General features: G+C 37.9%; 3 protein-coding genes, 1 non-coding gene and 1 pseudogene across 6 annotated transcripts; 1 reads left to right on the forward strand and 4 right to left on the reverse strand.

Moving 5' to 3' along the window:
• Window positions 1-224: 224 nt before the first annotated feature.
• LOC18610822 (uncharacterized) lies at window positions 225-7,397 on the reverse strand. Its single transcript, XM_018115322.2, has 3 exons — window positions 7,332-7,397; window positions 5,975-6,034; window positions 225-2,572 (listed from the first exon to the last, which is right to left on the reverse strand). The coding sequence occupies exon 3, from the start codon at window positions 2,306-2,308 to the stop codon at window positions 371-373; it is 1,938 nt and encodes a 645-aa protein (XP_017970811.2). The 5' UTR covers window positions 2,309-2,572; window positions 5,975-6,034; window positions 7,332-7,397; the 3' UTR covers window positions 225-370.
• TRNAF-GAA (transfer RNA phenylalanine (anticodon GAA)) lies at window positions 3,201-3,273 on the forward strand. The gene has a single exon. It is a non-coding gene; the product is annotated as a tRNA-Phe (tRNA).
• LOC18610823 (uncharacterized) lies at window positions 3,993-5,774 on the reverse strand. The gene has a single exon (XM_007046707.3). The coding sequence runs from the start codon at window positions 5,332-5,334 to the stop codon at window positions 4,066-4,068; it is 1,269 nt and encodes a 422-aa protein (XP_007046769.3). The 5' UTR covers window positions 5,335-5,774; the 3' UTR covers window positions 3,993-4,065.
• Window positions 5,921-12,338, reverse strand: LOC18610824 (uncharacterized; annotated as a pseudogene). The gene is made up of 8 exons (XR_016025447.1): window positions 12,007-12,338; window positions 10,138-11,844; window positions 9,975-10,029; window positions 9,693-9,841; window positions 9,210-9,296; window positions 8,397-8,525; window positions 7,332-8,208; window positions 5,921-6,034 (listed from the first exon to the last, which is right to left on the reverse strand). The product of XR_016025447.1 is annotated as an uncharacterized LOC18610824 (transcript).
• A 1,260-nt stretch (window positions 12,339-13,598) lies between these two features.
• LOC18610825 (agamous-like MADS-box protein TM6) lies at window positions 13,599-15,722 on the reverse strand. 2 transcript variants are annotated; one of them, XM_007046713.3, is made up of 7 exons: window positions 15,411-15,722; window positions 15,239-15,305; window positions 15,078-15,139; window positions 14,860-14,962; window positions 14,290-14,331; window positions 14,136-14,180; window positions 13,599-14,025 (listed from the first exon to the last, which is right to left on the reverse strand). In XM_007046713.3, exons 1-7 carry the CDS (start codon window positions 15,596-15,598, stop codon window positions 13,855-13,857), a joined length of 678 nt encoding a protein of 225 aa, XP_007046775.2. In that variant the 5' UTR covers window positions 15,599-15,722; the 3' UTR covers window positions 13,599-13,854. The 2 variants fall into 2 exon arrangements, with proteins under 2 accessions (XP_007046775.2, XP_007046776.2); XM_007046714.3 differs by having other exon boundaries at window positions 13,710-14,025; window positions 14,860-14,959.
• Between the last annotated feature and the right edge of the window lie 526 nt (window positions 15,723-16,248).

The following is a 16,248-nucleotide window of genomic DNA, read 5'->3' on the forward strand; positions in this document are numbered from 1 at the left end:
ATGAGAAAAAGTGATGGGGGAAATGGAGTTTGAGTGATGGGATCTTGCTACTTTTTTATGTTATAGAGTAGGGATGGACCTTTTACATTTTGGGTCCTGATATTCTTTCTTCACTCCTAAGAAAAGAAATGAAAAATTGGGGTCCTGATGATACTCATGGATAGAGGTAGAAAGCACATACATAGCCTTTAAGACCAAATAGTTCTATTGAAAATTGAAATTCCTGGCAAAGACCACATTATTTTCCATTCATGAACATACAAACATGAACAAAGAATTGCAACTTATCATGTGAATAACAATGGATAAATGCTAAGAACAATTCAAAAAAGAGAAAAGAATTCTAAAATGAAATTCTTTGTTGAAAATACTATGAATGTTTACAAGGAGGAAGGGGGGCGCCACACAAGCCAGGATTATCCATAAATGCAGATGCAGGGATTGTGGCTTTATGTGGGGGAATCTTGCCACTTAATTGATTATCTGACACATCAAATTCCTTGAGGTCTTTCAAATTGAGCAGCTTCCATGGGATGGCACCGCTCAACTTGTTCCTTGAAAGCAAAATTGTGGTCAATTTCGTGGCATCACCAAGCTCCACCGGTATCTTCCCTGAAAGCCCATTGCTTACCAGCTTCAGGATTTGCAGCTCACTCAATTTCCCTAAGGATTTTGGTATTGATCCTTTTAGCGGATTGAATGAGAGAACAAGTGATGTTATAGAGTTCATTGCAGTTCTCTCTACGATGGATTCACTAATAGGACCAGTGAACATATTGTCAGAAAGATCAATTGAGTTAAAATGGCCTAAAGGGTCAACAGTTTCTTTCAAGAAAATTGTATCCAGGTGACCAGAGAACTTGTTTGAATGGAGATCAAGATCCATTAGACGCCTAAGATTCTTGAATTCAGCTGGGATCGATGAGTGAAGACCATTGTTTGATAAATTGAGAAAAGAAAGGCTGGTCATGTTACCAATCCAAGGTGGTAGTTTCCCCGTCAATGCATTGCCTGATAAATCTAGAGTGGAAATGGATGTAGAAGATAACCACCTTGGAAGTGATCCTCTAATCCCAGTTTTGGCTAATATGAGCCGAAAAGGATTCAATTTAGCAAACCACTTTGGTATGCTATTTAGTCCCAGAGGATTAAATGACAGATCCAATGTCTGTAAGTTCTGCAATTTGACCAGCTGAGCAGAAAGTTGACCAGAGAGATTGTTTCTTGATAAATCTAGTGTTTGAAGGTTTTGCAAGTTACCGAAACTTGAAGGAATCTTGCCTGTGAAACGGTTGTTGGAGAGGTATATTTCAGTAAGAGTGACAAGATGTCCGATTGTAGCCGGTAGTTTCCCGGTGAGCTTGTTGTTCTGAAGAATTAGCCTCTGAATATTTGGGAGCTCACCAATGGATGGGGGCAAACTTCCTGTCAGCTTGTTTTCTGATATGCGGCAAAACTGCAGAGAGATAAGACCGGATATTGAAGAAGGAATACATCCTGTAATCTGGTTCTGATTGAGATATAGGAGTTCTAATGCTGAAAGTCCACCAATGGTTTTCGGAATGCTTCCTGTTATCTGATTTTCAGATAAGTCAAGAGATTTGAGGTTCTTAAGCTTGCCAATAGTTGTAGGCAAACTACCAGAAAGTTTGTTTCCGTGAATATCAAGCTTTGCCAACAAAACCAACTTGCCAATTGTTGCAGGTATTGATCCTGCAAATCGGTTTCCTGAAAGACCCAGTTCGGTCAGTGATTTTAAGGATCCAATGACAGGTGAAGGTATAACACCAGAAATCTTGTTGTTGCTAAGATAAAGCTTTTCCAGCCGAGAGAAGTGCTTGAATGTCACTGGTATCGACCCTGTAAGCTGGTTTGAATCTAGAAAAAGAAGAGTAAGATGCGATAACTTGCCTAATTCTGGTGGCATTGGTCCTTTCAAGTTTTTGAGATTGCTAAGGTCTAGAACTTGAAGAAATGATAGGTTTCCAAGGGAAGGAGATAAAGTTCCATTCATGAACGTATCTACAATGAAGTCACTGTCCCAAACAAGGCCTTGACGTGTGACATTCACCACCCTGCCAGCAGAATTGCAAGCGACCCCTTTCCAGGAGGCGCAGCAATCAGAGGAATGTACCCATGATTGCAACAGTTCTGAAGGGTCAGCTGTGATGCTGCGCTTGTATCCAAGCAAAGCTTCTCTGTCCACTTCATGGCACGCCTCACAGGCAGGTGGTGAGATTGAGAAGGACAGTGAGAATAAGAGCAAACGAAGCAGAGAAAAGATGTTGTTATGAACTGAAATCTCCATTGATGGTTTTGAGATCAAAGACCTGAAGTTCCAAGCTTATATTCTTTGACTGTGAGGCAAGTAGGCAGAATTGGCAAGATGTTGAGAACAGTGCTGTCATGTGATTAATGCGCATTTCCGTGAAGGAATATTAACGGATATCAGCCCTCCTGGTCAACAATCATGCCGTTACCATACCTCATGGATTCATGGGCATATCAACCCAATTGCATCGTACAACACTGTAACCATTTTAAAATTCCTTGCATTGAATTGCTGGCCAACCTGGAAGACGCGGCTGCTCAGGTTACAGACTCACCAAAATAGCTTATAATACTACCTGGCCTTGCATTAAATAGCTTGTCTATTTTATAAACTGAAGCATGATGAACAACAGCTTAGCTTTGCTTTTGAACGAAGGATGTAGGGAAAAAAAAAATGATTGCAGTGTTTAGCATGAGGTGAGTGGGTTGGTTCTGTGAGCAGATATGATACAAGCTTGATCCCACTTGTCTAGGCTCAGCCCACTTGTCAAAATGAATAGGTGCTACCATTTTCAATGGGAGTGGGACCTCAACATGCGACAGTCATAGGCTCCATCCCGATAAGCATCGGTGGCCTGGATTATAGAAACTTGGTAATTGATTTTTATGGCCATGCTGATGAATCTCATGAAGTTAGGCAGTGTAAAAGGAAGAACATTAAATTTGCAACATGTTTAACATAGTAAATAGTCACATTATAACGTCCCAAAACTTACAAAATTGATAAAGTACAAGTAAACCGATACTTTTTTGCAGGCTTGAACATGGGATAATGGCATTGTCTAAGCTAAAAGTACTGTTGGTCTAGGGGATTTATCCCTAATTCAGGACGTTTAACAAAAGTAATGAGAAACTTCTTCAAAATTCAAGCGGGGATAGCTCAGTTGGGAGAGCGTCAGACTGAAGATCTGAAGGTCGCGTGTTCGATCCACGCTCACCGCAAAATTATAAATAATTTTGTACCTTGATTGAGAAACACTTTTGTACACCTTTTAGTTATGTAATTTCACCTTTTACGTACTCCTTTCAGTTATGTAATTTCATCTGCTGCAAACCATTAAATGTTTTTAGGGAGAAGAAGAAGAAAACGAAGGAATACTATGTCTGGACAGGTACTTTGGACTCTGCTTACTGCTTTAGTTCTTTGGATCATTCATTTTCCCTAAACAAAATCCAACACTGTGGCAAAGAAAGTCTCTTGTCCATAGTAAATGTTTATTTGGGTAACTAACTGGGTTTCCAGAAAGGGAAACTTCCTCTTGTTTTCCTGATCCAAGGCAGATTTGTGGTACTAAAAACATGGATGCAATGGTGCAATACTTTGGGTTTTTACCAATGCCATCCAAGCCACAAAATGGTGCAATACGGCCTCTCATTTGGGCCCAAAGGGGGGACCTAGCTGAGCCTAAAGGGCAAGCAGGACCCAAGCTCTGTTTTTTATGCGCGTATACCCCACGTCCCATAACACCACGTGGGCAAAACATACATTTGTCAGAGAATAGACATAAAAAATCTAGTACATTTGATTTTGATTTTCATTTTGATCATGTTCTGTTGTAGAACCTTTCACTCCCATGATTGCTAAGTCCATTAAGTTAAAAGGAAAATTTGGGTTTCCCACTGAGAAACCGACACTAACAGAGAAGAATGGTGGAAGGAGATAACCCAAAAGGAACAAAATGAGGGAGAATGTATTCTACTAAAAAACATTGCTGTAAATAATTGCATAGTAATTCAAGGGATTACAGGGCTAAATCTCTTACATTCCATTGAAGATTTCTGGTCAGCACCTTGGCAGAAAAAGAAACGCAGTGGACACCTTATCAAGCAGTTGTCAGCAAGACTGACATTTGCAGTATCTGGTTTGAGAGACAGCAAGGGCCCCGGAATTGGTCCGAACAAGTAGTTCCCTCCAAGCAAAAGCCTTGCAAAAGGGGCAATTCCGGATCCAGGCAGGATCGTTTTCAATGCGTACTGGGCTGGGATCATGCCCGAGAACTTATTGTTTTCCAGGGATAAAGCTGACAGCTTTGGCAATAGTGGCAAGAAGGGAGGCAACCAGCCTTGGAGCCCGTTGTTGCTCAAATCAACAGCAATGAGCTCACTTTGGGTGCCTAGAGTAGGAGGAGATTGTACAGACGTAAAGGAGTTGAATGCGAGAGTGAGTTGTTGGAGAGATTGGTGGTTAAAAACGAAATAAGGGACTGAATCGGTGAGTTCGTTGTGACTCAGGTCCAATACTTGCAAAAAGCTCAGATATTTGAGACTTTGAGGGATGGTGCCTTCAATCTTGTTGTTTCTCATGGAGATTTGGACCAGTGAAGGAGGGAACGTCGTAGGGAGATACCCAGAAATGGCATTGTTGCTTGCATCAAGAAAATAAAGGTTCTTGAGTGAACCCAGCTCGGGCAACTCACCAGAGAGGTTGTTTGTTTGAATTTCGAGCCTTTTCAGGCTAACAAGACCATTGAAAGTCGTAGGAATAGGTCCTTGAAGGTTGTTGTTATCGAGGTACAGTTCTTCAAGGCTCGACAACGCCCCAATCGAGGCAGGTATCTCACCGGATAATGTGTTCCTCGAAAGACCGAGTCGAGTTAACCGAGTCAGGTTGGAGAGTGACCCTGGAATCCACCCGGAGAAGAAATTGTTTGACAGGTCAAGAATTTGTAAGTAAGGGAGGTTCCAGGAAGCGGAAGAGAGAGAACCAGCGTACCCAGCTGAGTCAAGACTAACTTCCGTAACTCGGCTTAACCCAGAAACCGTAAGGTCGCACCTGAAACCACAGGTGAAACGTTCACTGAAGAGGCTGTCGCATGGGTCTGCTGTAAAGTCCCACGAACTCAAGCAAGAACCAGGATTCACCGAGTTACGGTCGACTCCATTTTTCAGTTGTTCCAACGCCTGTATATCTCCCCAATACGTCTTGGACTCTGCTCCGGGTAAAAGTCTTGTAACAACAACCAACATAACAAGCGAAGAAACAAAGAAATTAAAAGCACCCATTTCTTATTTTTCACTAGGGAATTGTAAGGGCAGTTCAGCTGGTAATGAAGAAGAAGAAGATAAAAGGAAGCTTGGCTTAGTTACAGAGATTAATCATGAAAGAGCATGAAATACCGAGTTAATCAGGGCCGTCCATTTAGAAAGAGAAAAACTATGGCACAGACAGAAGCGAGTAGAGCAGAAAGCAGGGGTAGACAAGTGGGAGGTGGGTTTTGGAGTACGTTTCTGCCACTTTGAGGGGTGAGAGAATAGAGAAATAGAGATCTTTCCGTGAGTGGATTCACGGGCAAGTGTCAGAATGCTCTGTTATGCCCGTATTTAAATTTGGATCATTTGAATGTTTTGGTAAGAGAGAGAGGAAGCTTTCATTTTCATGTTTTTGTTCTAAAGCTTGCAATGTCGACACCTTGAATGATTATACTGTGACGTTTGGTGCCAGATTTGAGCTGTCTTATTCCTTGTTAATTTTCGTCTAGTGTCTGTGTTATTGAATTCGGCACCAAATACGGCAAGAGAAGGTTCTTGATTTCATTAATACGGGTGTTGAACGCTTTGATAAGTTAGTTTTGGGGGAAAAAAACCATAATTATCGTAACAAAATGGTATTAAGATTAATTTCAACTCAATTTCGAGAGCATACCAGGTTTGGTAAAGTAATATCAAAATCATTTCGGATTCGATTCCCGTATTGCGTCAAGCACTGCAACAAATAGAATAATCAAGGTGACTCGATTTACAATAAAGATATTATGAATTAAGAGAGATGTGGGAAAATTCAATAGTTGATACGATAAAAGAGTCTTCCACTTATAAACACAAATATATATACCTCTTAATAAATTAATTTTTAAAGAGACAATGTTAATCTCGTCATATATAAACTTACCACAATTTTTTATTATAATTATCAAGGAAAGAATAGGATGAAACTAATGAAAGAAATTAAAAAAAATCGATGTTAATTTCGTGGGTTGATTATTATTATTATCACTTTGGATTTGATTGTCAAATGTACGGATGATTTTCTTTTTCTTTTTTTTTTTTTACAGAGAGAGTTCTTCTGCTGCATTGCATTCATAGCTATAAGAAAATAGAAAAACGTGACACTAATAAATAGAGAAATCTTTCTGTGACATGATCTGATCTTCAAACCTTTATTCATTGCATGCTGCCAAGTACATGAAGAACATGAAAGTTTTTCTTTTTGGCAACAACATCGCTTTTATTTTTACACAAAAGATTATTAACTTTTCCTCTCTTTTTTTTTTTCCATTTTTCTAAAAAAAAAATTGCTGGAGGAACATGGCGCATGGTGAGTGCTAATGTGTCACTTCCAGATTCATTATCACTACCCCAAGAATTTAATGAGTAATAACTTCTGTTCAGAATTTGTGCTTCACTTTAGCTTAACATTGGGGCACTACTTGCAAGGAGTGATGTCCTCTTCCCTAACATGAAAAAAAAAAAGGCCCCCAATGCCTTTAATTGAAAGGGAAAGCTACATACTCAAAACTAGTTAAAATCAAAACTAAAAACAAGTTTCTAATTAGTTTGATATATTTTAAAATCAAAGAAAAATTATGTTGTTCACTAAGAAGGCAAAAAACTAGTCTATGGAATCAAAAGCCAAGCGCCAAACCATGGTGGCATCTACTTGATGCTCCTGTTAGGACTTTCCTAGTTGGTGGGTGTCTGGTCCACTCGGTTAACAATTGATTACAGGTAACCAGGTAAAGCCATGCCATTTCCAGAATGTAGATTCTCCCATTAGGCATTAGGTACACCCAACACATTTGCCAGATTGTTGGTTGTCAACGAATTTCTAAAGGCTTTCATTGCTAGGTTGCTTTGCTAGGTGATCTTACTTTCTTGATTTTGGGTCCCATTATTAAACATTATTGTTAGTGTTATTAAGACTTGGTGCCCGGTCATTTCAAGAAGATGAAAGAATATTAACAGAAAAAGTTCACCAAGTCAATGATGAAGTAGACACATACCATTTAGAGATTTGTCAAACTTTCTCACTTTTGGAGGGGCGAGCAAGTAATTCTGCTGCATCTAATAGCCCAAGAATGTACGAGGCTGCGAGATCAGACAAACTCTCGAAAATGGTGGACCAACTTCTTATTTACAATTCATGCAAAGAAGTCAGTAACGAGTAATTTTGGTTTCACCTTTGATAGAAAAATTAGAGCAATGAAAACTTCAAAGCACAATGCAAGTAAAAGTTTACGAACAACAACAAAGATATATGTTAGATCATATGCAGAAAGCAAGGAATCGCTGGCACTGGACCAGGATTCAGACAAGGAAGGACTCGATGCATGGAGTACGATCCCTATGTCACCCAAACAGAATAATGATGGCAACAGCCACAACATTTTTTGCTCACTTTCGCTGCCATAAACTGTAGTCAACTTTGAGAAACATTAAACGTCGATTTCTATTTCATTAAAGGTAAATGATGATCGGAAGAGAATCGATTGTAATCAGGCATAACTACTTAATAAAAAATTCTTTGATTTATTTTTTCCTCTACTTTAAAAGTGAGGAATCAACTACTACTTTTATATACATAAGGTCAGCAGTGTATATAACAGTAAAACCTGATACGTAATTATCTGGACATATGCTCCTATCATTAAGGGTAGCCTTGAATACTGTTTTAATTATAGAAAACAAAATTAACTTACAAAAGGAGGTAGGGTGTTTTAAAAGGTACCCTTGAGAAGATCTTCCTATTCATGCGATACCCTCTTCAGCTCCTGACCATTCAAAGTGGGTTTTCTTTTCTTGGTTTTTCTGGGAGTTTTTTGCCAGATACCGCTTCACATAACTATGGTTTGTTTCAAAGACAAAAGCCATGTCCCTAATCTGCCAAAAAAGAAAAAAGAAAAAGAATATGTCAACTAGCTCTGTCAGTGTACATCATATAGGTGCAATCTCTTATGATCACCAAATAGAATTCAAGAACGCAAAAAAGCTGGACAACTGAAATAGCAAGGAATTGGAAGGGGCCCACCCACAAGGATATCAGCCATTTCAAATGCGAAGACACCTACCTCAATCAAACTACTTGAACCAAGACCCATCAGCTGTCCAGTAGAAACTTCTTTCCCATTTAAAAATATTGAACTCTTGCCAAGATTCTTCAAAGAGAAGGAACCATCTTCCTCCATTTTTATAAGTGCCTAGTAGAAATAATGAGAATAATTATTCTCATATACATCTGATAGCAGTATATGAGCAAACAAATCTAAAAAGGATATCTTAAAAGCAGTAAATTTAGCAGTTTATCCTTCTAATTTTGATTTTATGGTGCCTTAAAGTATGCCTCTGTTATTTCAATGTATGGATTTAATTCTAAAGGTTTCCACTGACAAATCGAATTCTAATAATATGATACAACACAGAAGGTCACCCAATACCATCCTTTCTTAAAAGAGTTAAAGAGTGAGTGCTTGTAGCATTCTAGTCGCCTTCTACTTCTGTAGTAATAGTAATCGTGCTATCTTTCTCTCTCCAAGTACTAATCATTTTCTTTGGTCATTTCCACTGCAAAGACAATTGACCTCATAACACATACAGAACCTACCTTGAAAAGATAACCACATCCATGTCATAATGTAACTTGTGCTCTTCTGTTTGTAGATTAGTTCTAACAAAAGGGGAAATATTTGCAACTAATAGTAAATGCAAGTACCCAAAACAGCTGACCACAAGCTTTTGGCAAGGTGGTCAGGACCCCTTGAGGGGTGAAAAGTTGCACGTCCAAGGTTCAATCTTCCTCACCCTCCTCTGGGTACTGTCCTTAGGACAAACAAACAGCAAAAGAAATGCAAAGTAACTGTATCAAGGAAATCAAAATATCCCACCTGCCGTCTAGATATCTTGTTGGCACTCCCTTCTCTTCCTAAGTCAATATCAACATCCACATCCATGGTTGCCCTGCCAAGTATAACCTGCAAAGCAGGGAGTGCTTGCACTAGAAAAACAATCTTACATGTCTCAAGCCAAGAAATCAGTGCTAACTAGGCAATACAAAATCAATACATATAAAGCTCCACCTATAATTTCTATGCAGTGCAAACTTCTGCACCTTCATACATTGAACTATAAAAAGGAAAAGGAAAAACATATGCATTTTCACCACCAATCTAACCAAAAATTAGAGTGATAAAATCAAGGGAAACACCAAAGTGTTTAGGCAAAGGAATTGAGAAGACAAAAGCCCATTAAGTATCATTCCCAACAAAAGAATAAAATCTTCTCCAGAAATGAGAAGGAACAAGTCAATTACCAGCATACTGCAGTGTAAAATAATGAAATAAAAAATAAGCATAGCTAAAATAGCGTACCTCAGTTTGCTTAATGTAGTGTTTCATATGATGGCCATAGAAGACAGCAAGTGCTCCTCGAGATGCAATATCTCTTTGCATAGCAGACCGAGTGCACTGTTCCAACCTAATGATTGTCCTCTTGGCATGCTCATCTTGATATCTAGAGACTAGAGATTCATAGAAAACTAATCAACATGTGCAAACAGTTTTTCAAGTGAATAGCACACAGATTAATTTTCACTCTGCTCATATGGGTTAAACCATAACTAAACCATTGTTAATGCAAATTGAACTTCATACCTTCTCTACTAATGAAAGAGTCAGAATCATTGGGACATAAATCCATATCAAGTATCTGAAAGTGAACATCAAAAGATTGTTATTTAAATGCCCAGAGATAATGAATACTGATGACAACAAAAAGAAAAAATTCCCTCTAATGAACATAATTGTCAAGATTTACCATGGCTTCAACATCAGAAAAGTTAGGAACATCATCATTGCTTTCATGTTCTACCCGATCAGATGTTGACGGGTTTGCTTCAGGTTCCAAAACAGTATCTACAATGGAACTGGATTCTGTATATAGCGGCATATCTTTGTAATTGCATTCATGTGATGGCTCTTCCTTTGCTGCCTCATCTGCAGCAAAATTGGGAAATGCTTGTGCTGCTTTGTACCTACATGGGTTGACCAGGGAATTTAGAACTTGTCTGGAAGTCATATGACATTGACCATCATGAATCTCAGATTTGACACCCTGACTAGATTCTGACAAAACATCTAGTCCTACCATCTTGGGAGCAGTAAAACATTGAGCAAGGTTATCTTCTGTCTCTAAAAAGCTCAGTTCTTCTTTATTTTCCTTTGGGTTTGCAAAGGATGAAGCCTGGTCACCACCCACATTTTGACATTTTTCCGTTACAGATAAAGCAAAAGCTTTATCAAAGAGAACATCATCGTTGCATGGGATTTCAGGGTCCTCACTGTTCAACATGCAGCAAATCACTTCCACATGAAGTTCAGGAGAATGAGGATTTGACATCGATGTAGATGAAGGCAAATTGATTTCCAGACAGGATATACCTAGCTGCTCACCCTGTCCAGAATGTGACAGTTGATCAGGAATTTCATCCAATTTTGCAGGACAGGCAGCTTCTGATTTACCAGGACACATATCTGCAACTAATGTCTCCGGTTCTTTAGCCTTTGATGTATCATCTTCATGAACATCATTAGGAGAATTCAACAAAAGCGAATTCACACTATCATAACAAGATCTATCCATTGTGTCACCATCAAAGTTTAACAGAGCATCTGTATCTGCTAAATCTCCACCAGAGATAGCAGAAGAATTATTCATTTCATAGCCATCTTTTAACATCAGATCTGAAGGAACAATATCATATCCAGATGAGCATCCTTTCTTACCATCCACATCTTCAGGATGCACAATAGTACCTTCTGCACCCTGGCCTTTATCTCCGGGGCCGCCATTTATAGGCATTACAGCTGCTGGAACATCTTCCATTGTTTTCCACAGAGGCATATCTGGCTGAGGTGATGAATATCCCATTGAGTAAGGCTTGATTCCCTCAACATCAGAGGGATGTCCAAATTCAACTGAAACCTCACCAATGACATGAGGAGACCCCTTATGCACATCATTCTGTTCAAGATTCTCAACCTTACCACTAAAGCAATCCTTCTTCAAAGTTACTTTCAAATCATCCTCTTTTGATCCATTATGCACCCCTAACTCAGAGAATCCAAATTGGCTTTGGATAAAACCCTTGCCGGGTCCTACAGCCTCCTCACAGCAGCCTCTATTATCGACGCAATCATTCCCATTGGGTGATCCAAGGAAACTAACATCACTAGAGTTAGTTACAAGTTGGTTACAGGTTCTCTTCCTCATAGCATAATACAATCTTCTAACACTTTCCAATTTTCGTTTAGCACTTCCATTTTCAACAGAATTATCAAATTTACTTGATTTCAAATACAAATTAGGAGCAGATAATTCAACCTCAATCATTCGAGCAGATGCTTGAGCAGAAATAACAGGATCATAAAGTAAAGAACGCCATCGATCTTGCAATTCTCTAACCGTAAACTTTCGTGAAAATCGAACCGCACCTTTAGCTAGTGCTTCCAATGAAGCACCGGACTGTAATTACCAAATTTAAAATATAAATTAAAAAAATCAGAAAATCATTAATGCGCAGTAACCTTAGGTTTTTTCTTCCTTTTAAGGTTGTAAAAAATAGGAAAATTAAATAAGATTGAATTCTGAGAAAAATTGAGTTAAAAATAAGAATAGAGAGCTTACCTCAACGGCGTTCTTTAATAAGAGATCGTCTTCAGGGATCCACGAAGAAGGAACTGGGGCAGCCAGAGCTGACATGGAAATTGAATTTTTGAATTTCTTTTTTGGAGTGGTTGGATTTACGAAAAATGGAAACGAATTTAGAAATTTTAAAAAGAAAATTAAAAGATTTAACGGTTAACGGTTTAGTTTTTGTTTGGATTGTGGAATTGAGGGATCCGCCATGGAAATGAGGTTTGAATTTTCCCTTTTTTCCTTTTTTTTTTTTTGGGTGTGTGTGAAGAGGGAACTTGAGAAAGCTCCTTCACTCCCTTCAGTATGAGAAACGGACGAATCCCACGAAATTCTTTCAAAAACGCGGGGGTCGCGGGGAACGCTGTCACGCGCTTGTGAAATTACAATCAGGGCCCTCGAGAAACGTATGATTCCGTTTAAATTCTTTGGCTCAGTTCCAATCTTGATTGGGCCAGTTTTTATCCACATCTCAAGAACTTGTCTGGACTTGGATCTAGATTTTTAAATCGAAGCGATTTCATGCCCATGTCATGAGATCATTATTTTCTTTCAAAAATGTTAATCAATTAAAGTACGTAACACTCGTGCTCATAAACTTTGAACCCCTCGCTTACCCATTCGTATTGGATTTCGTAACATTTGCTCTATTTGAATTCACGAGTTCTCGTAACGGGTCGAGTCATTTTTATGCCATTTATTAGAACGCTTAAAATGATATCTGAATCGAATTTGGATTTGATTTGATATTTTTTTGTCAAACGTTTGTAAGTCCAATATCTTTCTCTTATATATTCGATATGAAATTTTGTAACACTCACGTTATTGTAAGAAAATTTTTTTTTGTCAAAATGTTTCCTTTTTTTATATACATAAAAAAACTTGATAGACAAAATTTAAATTAAAAAAAATTAATAAATTAATTATAGTTCGTTGGCCAAGTTTTATTTTTCTTTTTTTGTAGTTATGTTTAATATTTTGATTATATTGCACATCCATGCATAATGTAGTTACACTAAGGTGCTGTTTTGAAAGGGGTAAAAAGGAGAAATCGCTATTACTACAAAGAGTTCCAACGTACTCTGCTAGTTATATTGTATAATGGACAATACTATAAGGAAACTTTGATGTTAATTAAAGTAATTTTTTTTAATGAATCTCATAATAAAATTGGATTTATAAATAAAAAAACACGATTAAATAGTTCCGCGGCATATATAAAAATATTTACTAGTTATTTCTCAATAAATTGAATAAAAGGATAGTACTTCAATAGCTCATAGGCGTTAATTATCACTTCAAATCCTTTGGTGAGATTGATAATTAAGCTCATATAATTGAAATTAATTAATTATTTGTTACCATATACCGTCTGGCTTCACAAATCCAACACATGTATCGGGAAATTGAATTGTTAGTATGTTTCTTACAATTATTGTATTGTAATTAATCAATCATAATCATGAATTGTGTAAAATCGATCAAAATTTTATAGTCCACACAAGTGACGGATCCTTACATAATTTTTTATTATGATAACATAAGCAACATTAGGATAAGTATTAAGAGTTTAATAAAATGCAAATACAACAAACATATAAGTTTAGATATTACATCAAAAGGGCACACAGTTGCACCAAGTTGTCACAGAATTAAGGCAATGAGACTCTTACTACTTTCAGACCGTTCATGCTGTGAGCAAATAAGAAAGAGATAGGATATGTCTGTAGAGATTTCTTGGTATAACTCTGAATTATTTTTTCCTAGTTTATCTTAGTTAGCAATATTCATTGTCCGAGAAATTGGAAAAGGTGACCTAGCTAGGGAGGGAACCACCATCTAAGCAAGGCGCAGGTCATTGGGTCCAAATCTGCCCCCATGGTGAAGAAGATTAGCCTGGTGGTTTTGGTGCAGGCGAAGAGCATATAAGTTAGAGGCTCCATTTGCCAGCCCCATTGATGATTCATAATATGCTTCGTTTTCAACCATTCCATCCTCAAGCTTTGCCTCCTTCAATGAATCCATTCCAACAACAAAAAAGAAATAACATCAGTATTGTTAACAAAATCTACTAATTCCTCGGTGGATAAAGAAAGCAAATTCAACCCAAAGATTCTTACCAGGTCGAGCACAAGATTTGCATGTCTTTGCTCCAAGTTCCTTACCTGCAAAATGCAGAAAAGAGCAGCAGCCCTCAGTCCAGAAATTAGCAGGAACTTAAATTGAATTAGATCAAAGAAAGAAGTTATAATGTATGCTGTTCAATGAACTAACCTTCTTCTTGTATGTGTCGGTTTGGGTTTTAATGACATGGTACTGTGAAGAAAACAAACCAACTGAGGCTGTTAGTTTCATGATTCAATTTACAATCCCCTTTCGGTTTGATCAGCTATTTAGAGCCAAATGTGATGAAGAATAGTTACAGGACCGGGCTAAAATGCATCATGAACCCCCTTTTTTTCCCCAAACTAGAAGGAAACAGTGAAGAGAAATCACTCCAAAAGAGAAGAGTAACTTTTCAATGTGGTTCTTGCTCCTTGCTTTCCAAATGGAGGAGTTTGGGAGCTAGGGTGGAGTTGAGGATTTCAAGGTTTACCAAAATGATGAAAGCTTGGAAATGGGGGAGTTCAGAGGATGACCCAGAAGTGCTTTACATAACCAAAATTTAATTAAACTTAACCTTGGCTAAAAGATGTATGAACCCTTTCAATTAGAACTCTCAGCATTTCTTTTTTCACCTTAATATTAAGAAAAATAAACGAATATATAAGTATGAAAGAAACGAAAACCTAAGATATATGTATCCATTTTTGGTACAACAAAAAAAATCCAGTAATTTCAAACCTTTCTCTGACGTACAGCCTCCAAGGACGAAGCCATCTTTGCCTCAAGAGCTTGCAGTTCCTTGATGTTAAGATCGTCCAAATCTTCACCAATCCTTTGCCTGCTGAAAGCATACATACCCTGATCAACTTTGCTACAAAAAAAGCCTTGGAAAAGCAAACTTTTACTGCCAAAAAAGAACCCTAGGTTTTGATAAAATTATCAAGCACTCTCTTTACCTGATCTCTCTCCTGAGCCTGTTGTTGATCTCCTTCAGCCTTCTGTAGTTTTCTTGCATTTTCTGCCAAAACATGTGAAGTCATACAATTACAGATCTAGCACTGCTGTAAACATTAGAGAGAGAGAGAGAGAGAGAGAGAGAGAGAGAGAGAGTACTGACCTCATAGTGGGAGCTCCAGAGATCAATCCCTAAAGTCTTTTGATATAGATCAAAAAAGGTCTTCGTCCTAAGTTAAAACAAAAGAAAAAGAAAAACCATATCATTTCTTACAGGCATACATATATGGATAGAAAAGAAAAAAAAGAGAAGAGACAGAGATGGTTGAGTATACGAGATATTAGGGCTGATGAACTCGTGGAATTTTCCAGAGCTGGAGAACATGATGAGGGAAACCTTGGCATCACACAGAACAGTGAGCTCTTGGGCTTTCTTGAAAATACCGTTTCTCCGCTTGGAATAGGTCACCTGTCTGTTGGTAGTGTTCTCAATCTTCTTGATCTCGATCTTCCCACGACCCATCGTCTCTTTTTCTCCCGTGAAAACTCTTAAAAGGCAAGATTGAGAGAGCTAGGCAGCTATAGCTAAGAGAGCTGTGGGTGGGTGCAAATAGGCTATAGCCTTCAAAGAGAGGAAGGGGGAGAAGATGGTAAAGGAAGTGGCTGAAGAGAGGAAAGGGGTGGTATCTACATCGGGAAAGAGGCTTAAAAAGTGTTTTGTTTTGAAACTGAAAATGCTGGCTAAATAAGTGAGCAAGCACGGACCAACAGAAACAGGGCATCTTGAGGTTAGGGCAACGTTGTTGGTAACGTGTGAGATTGGTAGTTTTTTGCGTTGACCAGGACAGGACGTGATATACGACACAACCTCCCTTCCTTAAACCTCTTCATTGGGAGAATTAAAGTAGGATTCAGCGTAGAGAAAATTATAAGAAGTAACTTTTCTTTAATAAAGTTATTTTAAAAATAATTATTAAAATAAATTTAATTATTTTTAATTATATTTAGCCATAATTTGATGAATATACTTTTCAAATTATTTCAAATAAATTAAACCATTAATCATAATTTTTTCTTCATTTGTGTTTTAAATTTTTCTCTCTTATCATTCCACCCTTTTTAATTTTATCGATTTCTCTCTTCAGCATTCATCTGCTATGTTCTGATTTCTCT

The sequence above is a fragment of the Theobroma cacao genome, chromosome 1 (assembly GCF_053813885.1).
Source record: "Theobroma cacao isolate CCN51 chromosome 1, ASM5381388v1, whole genome shotgun sequence".
In the NCBI taxonomy this organism is placed as follows: domain Eukaryota; kingdom Viridiplantae; phylum Streptophyta; class Magnoliopsida; order Malvales; family Malvaceae; genus Theobroma; species Theobroma cacao.

Excerpts from the sequence above, each read along its gene's own strand:
- LOC18610822 (XM_018115322.2), bottom strand. The coding sequence starts at position 2,308 with ATGGAGATTTCAGTTCATAACAACATCTTTTCTCTGCTTCGTTTGCTC.
- LOC18610823 (XM_007046707.3), bottom strand. The coding sequence starts at position 5,334 with ATGGGTGCTTTTAATTTCTTTGTTTCTTCGCTTGTTATGTTGGTTGTT.
- LOC18610825 (XM_007046713.3), bottom strand. The coding sequence starts at position 15,598 with ATGGGTCGTGGGAAGATCGAGATCAAGAAGATTGAGAACACTACCAAC. Across the intron at positions 14,963-15,077 it reads AGGCTCAGGAGAGAGATCAG|CAGGCAAAGGATTGGTGAAG; the intron begins GTAAAGAGAGTG and ends GTATGCTTTCAG. Across the intron at positions 14,026-14,135 it reads CAAATCTTGTGCTCGACCTG|GAGGCAAAGCTTGAGGATGG; the intron begins GTAAGAATCTTT and ends GATTCATTGAAG.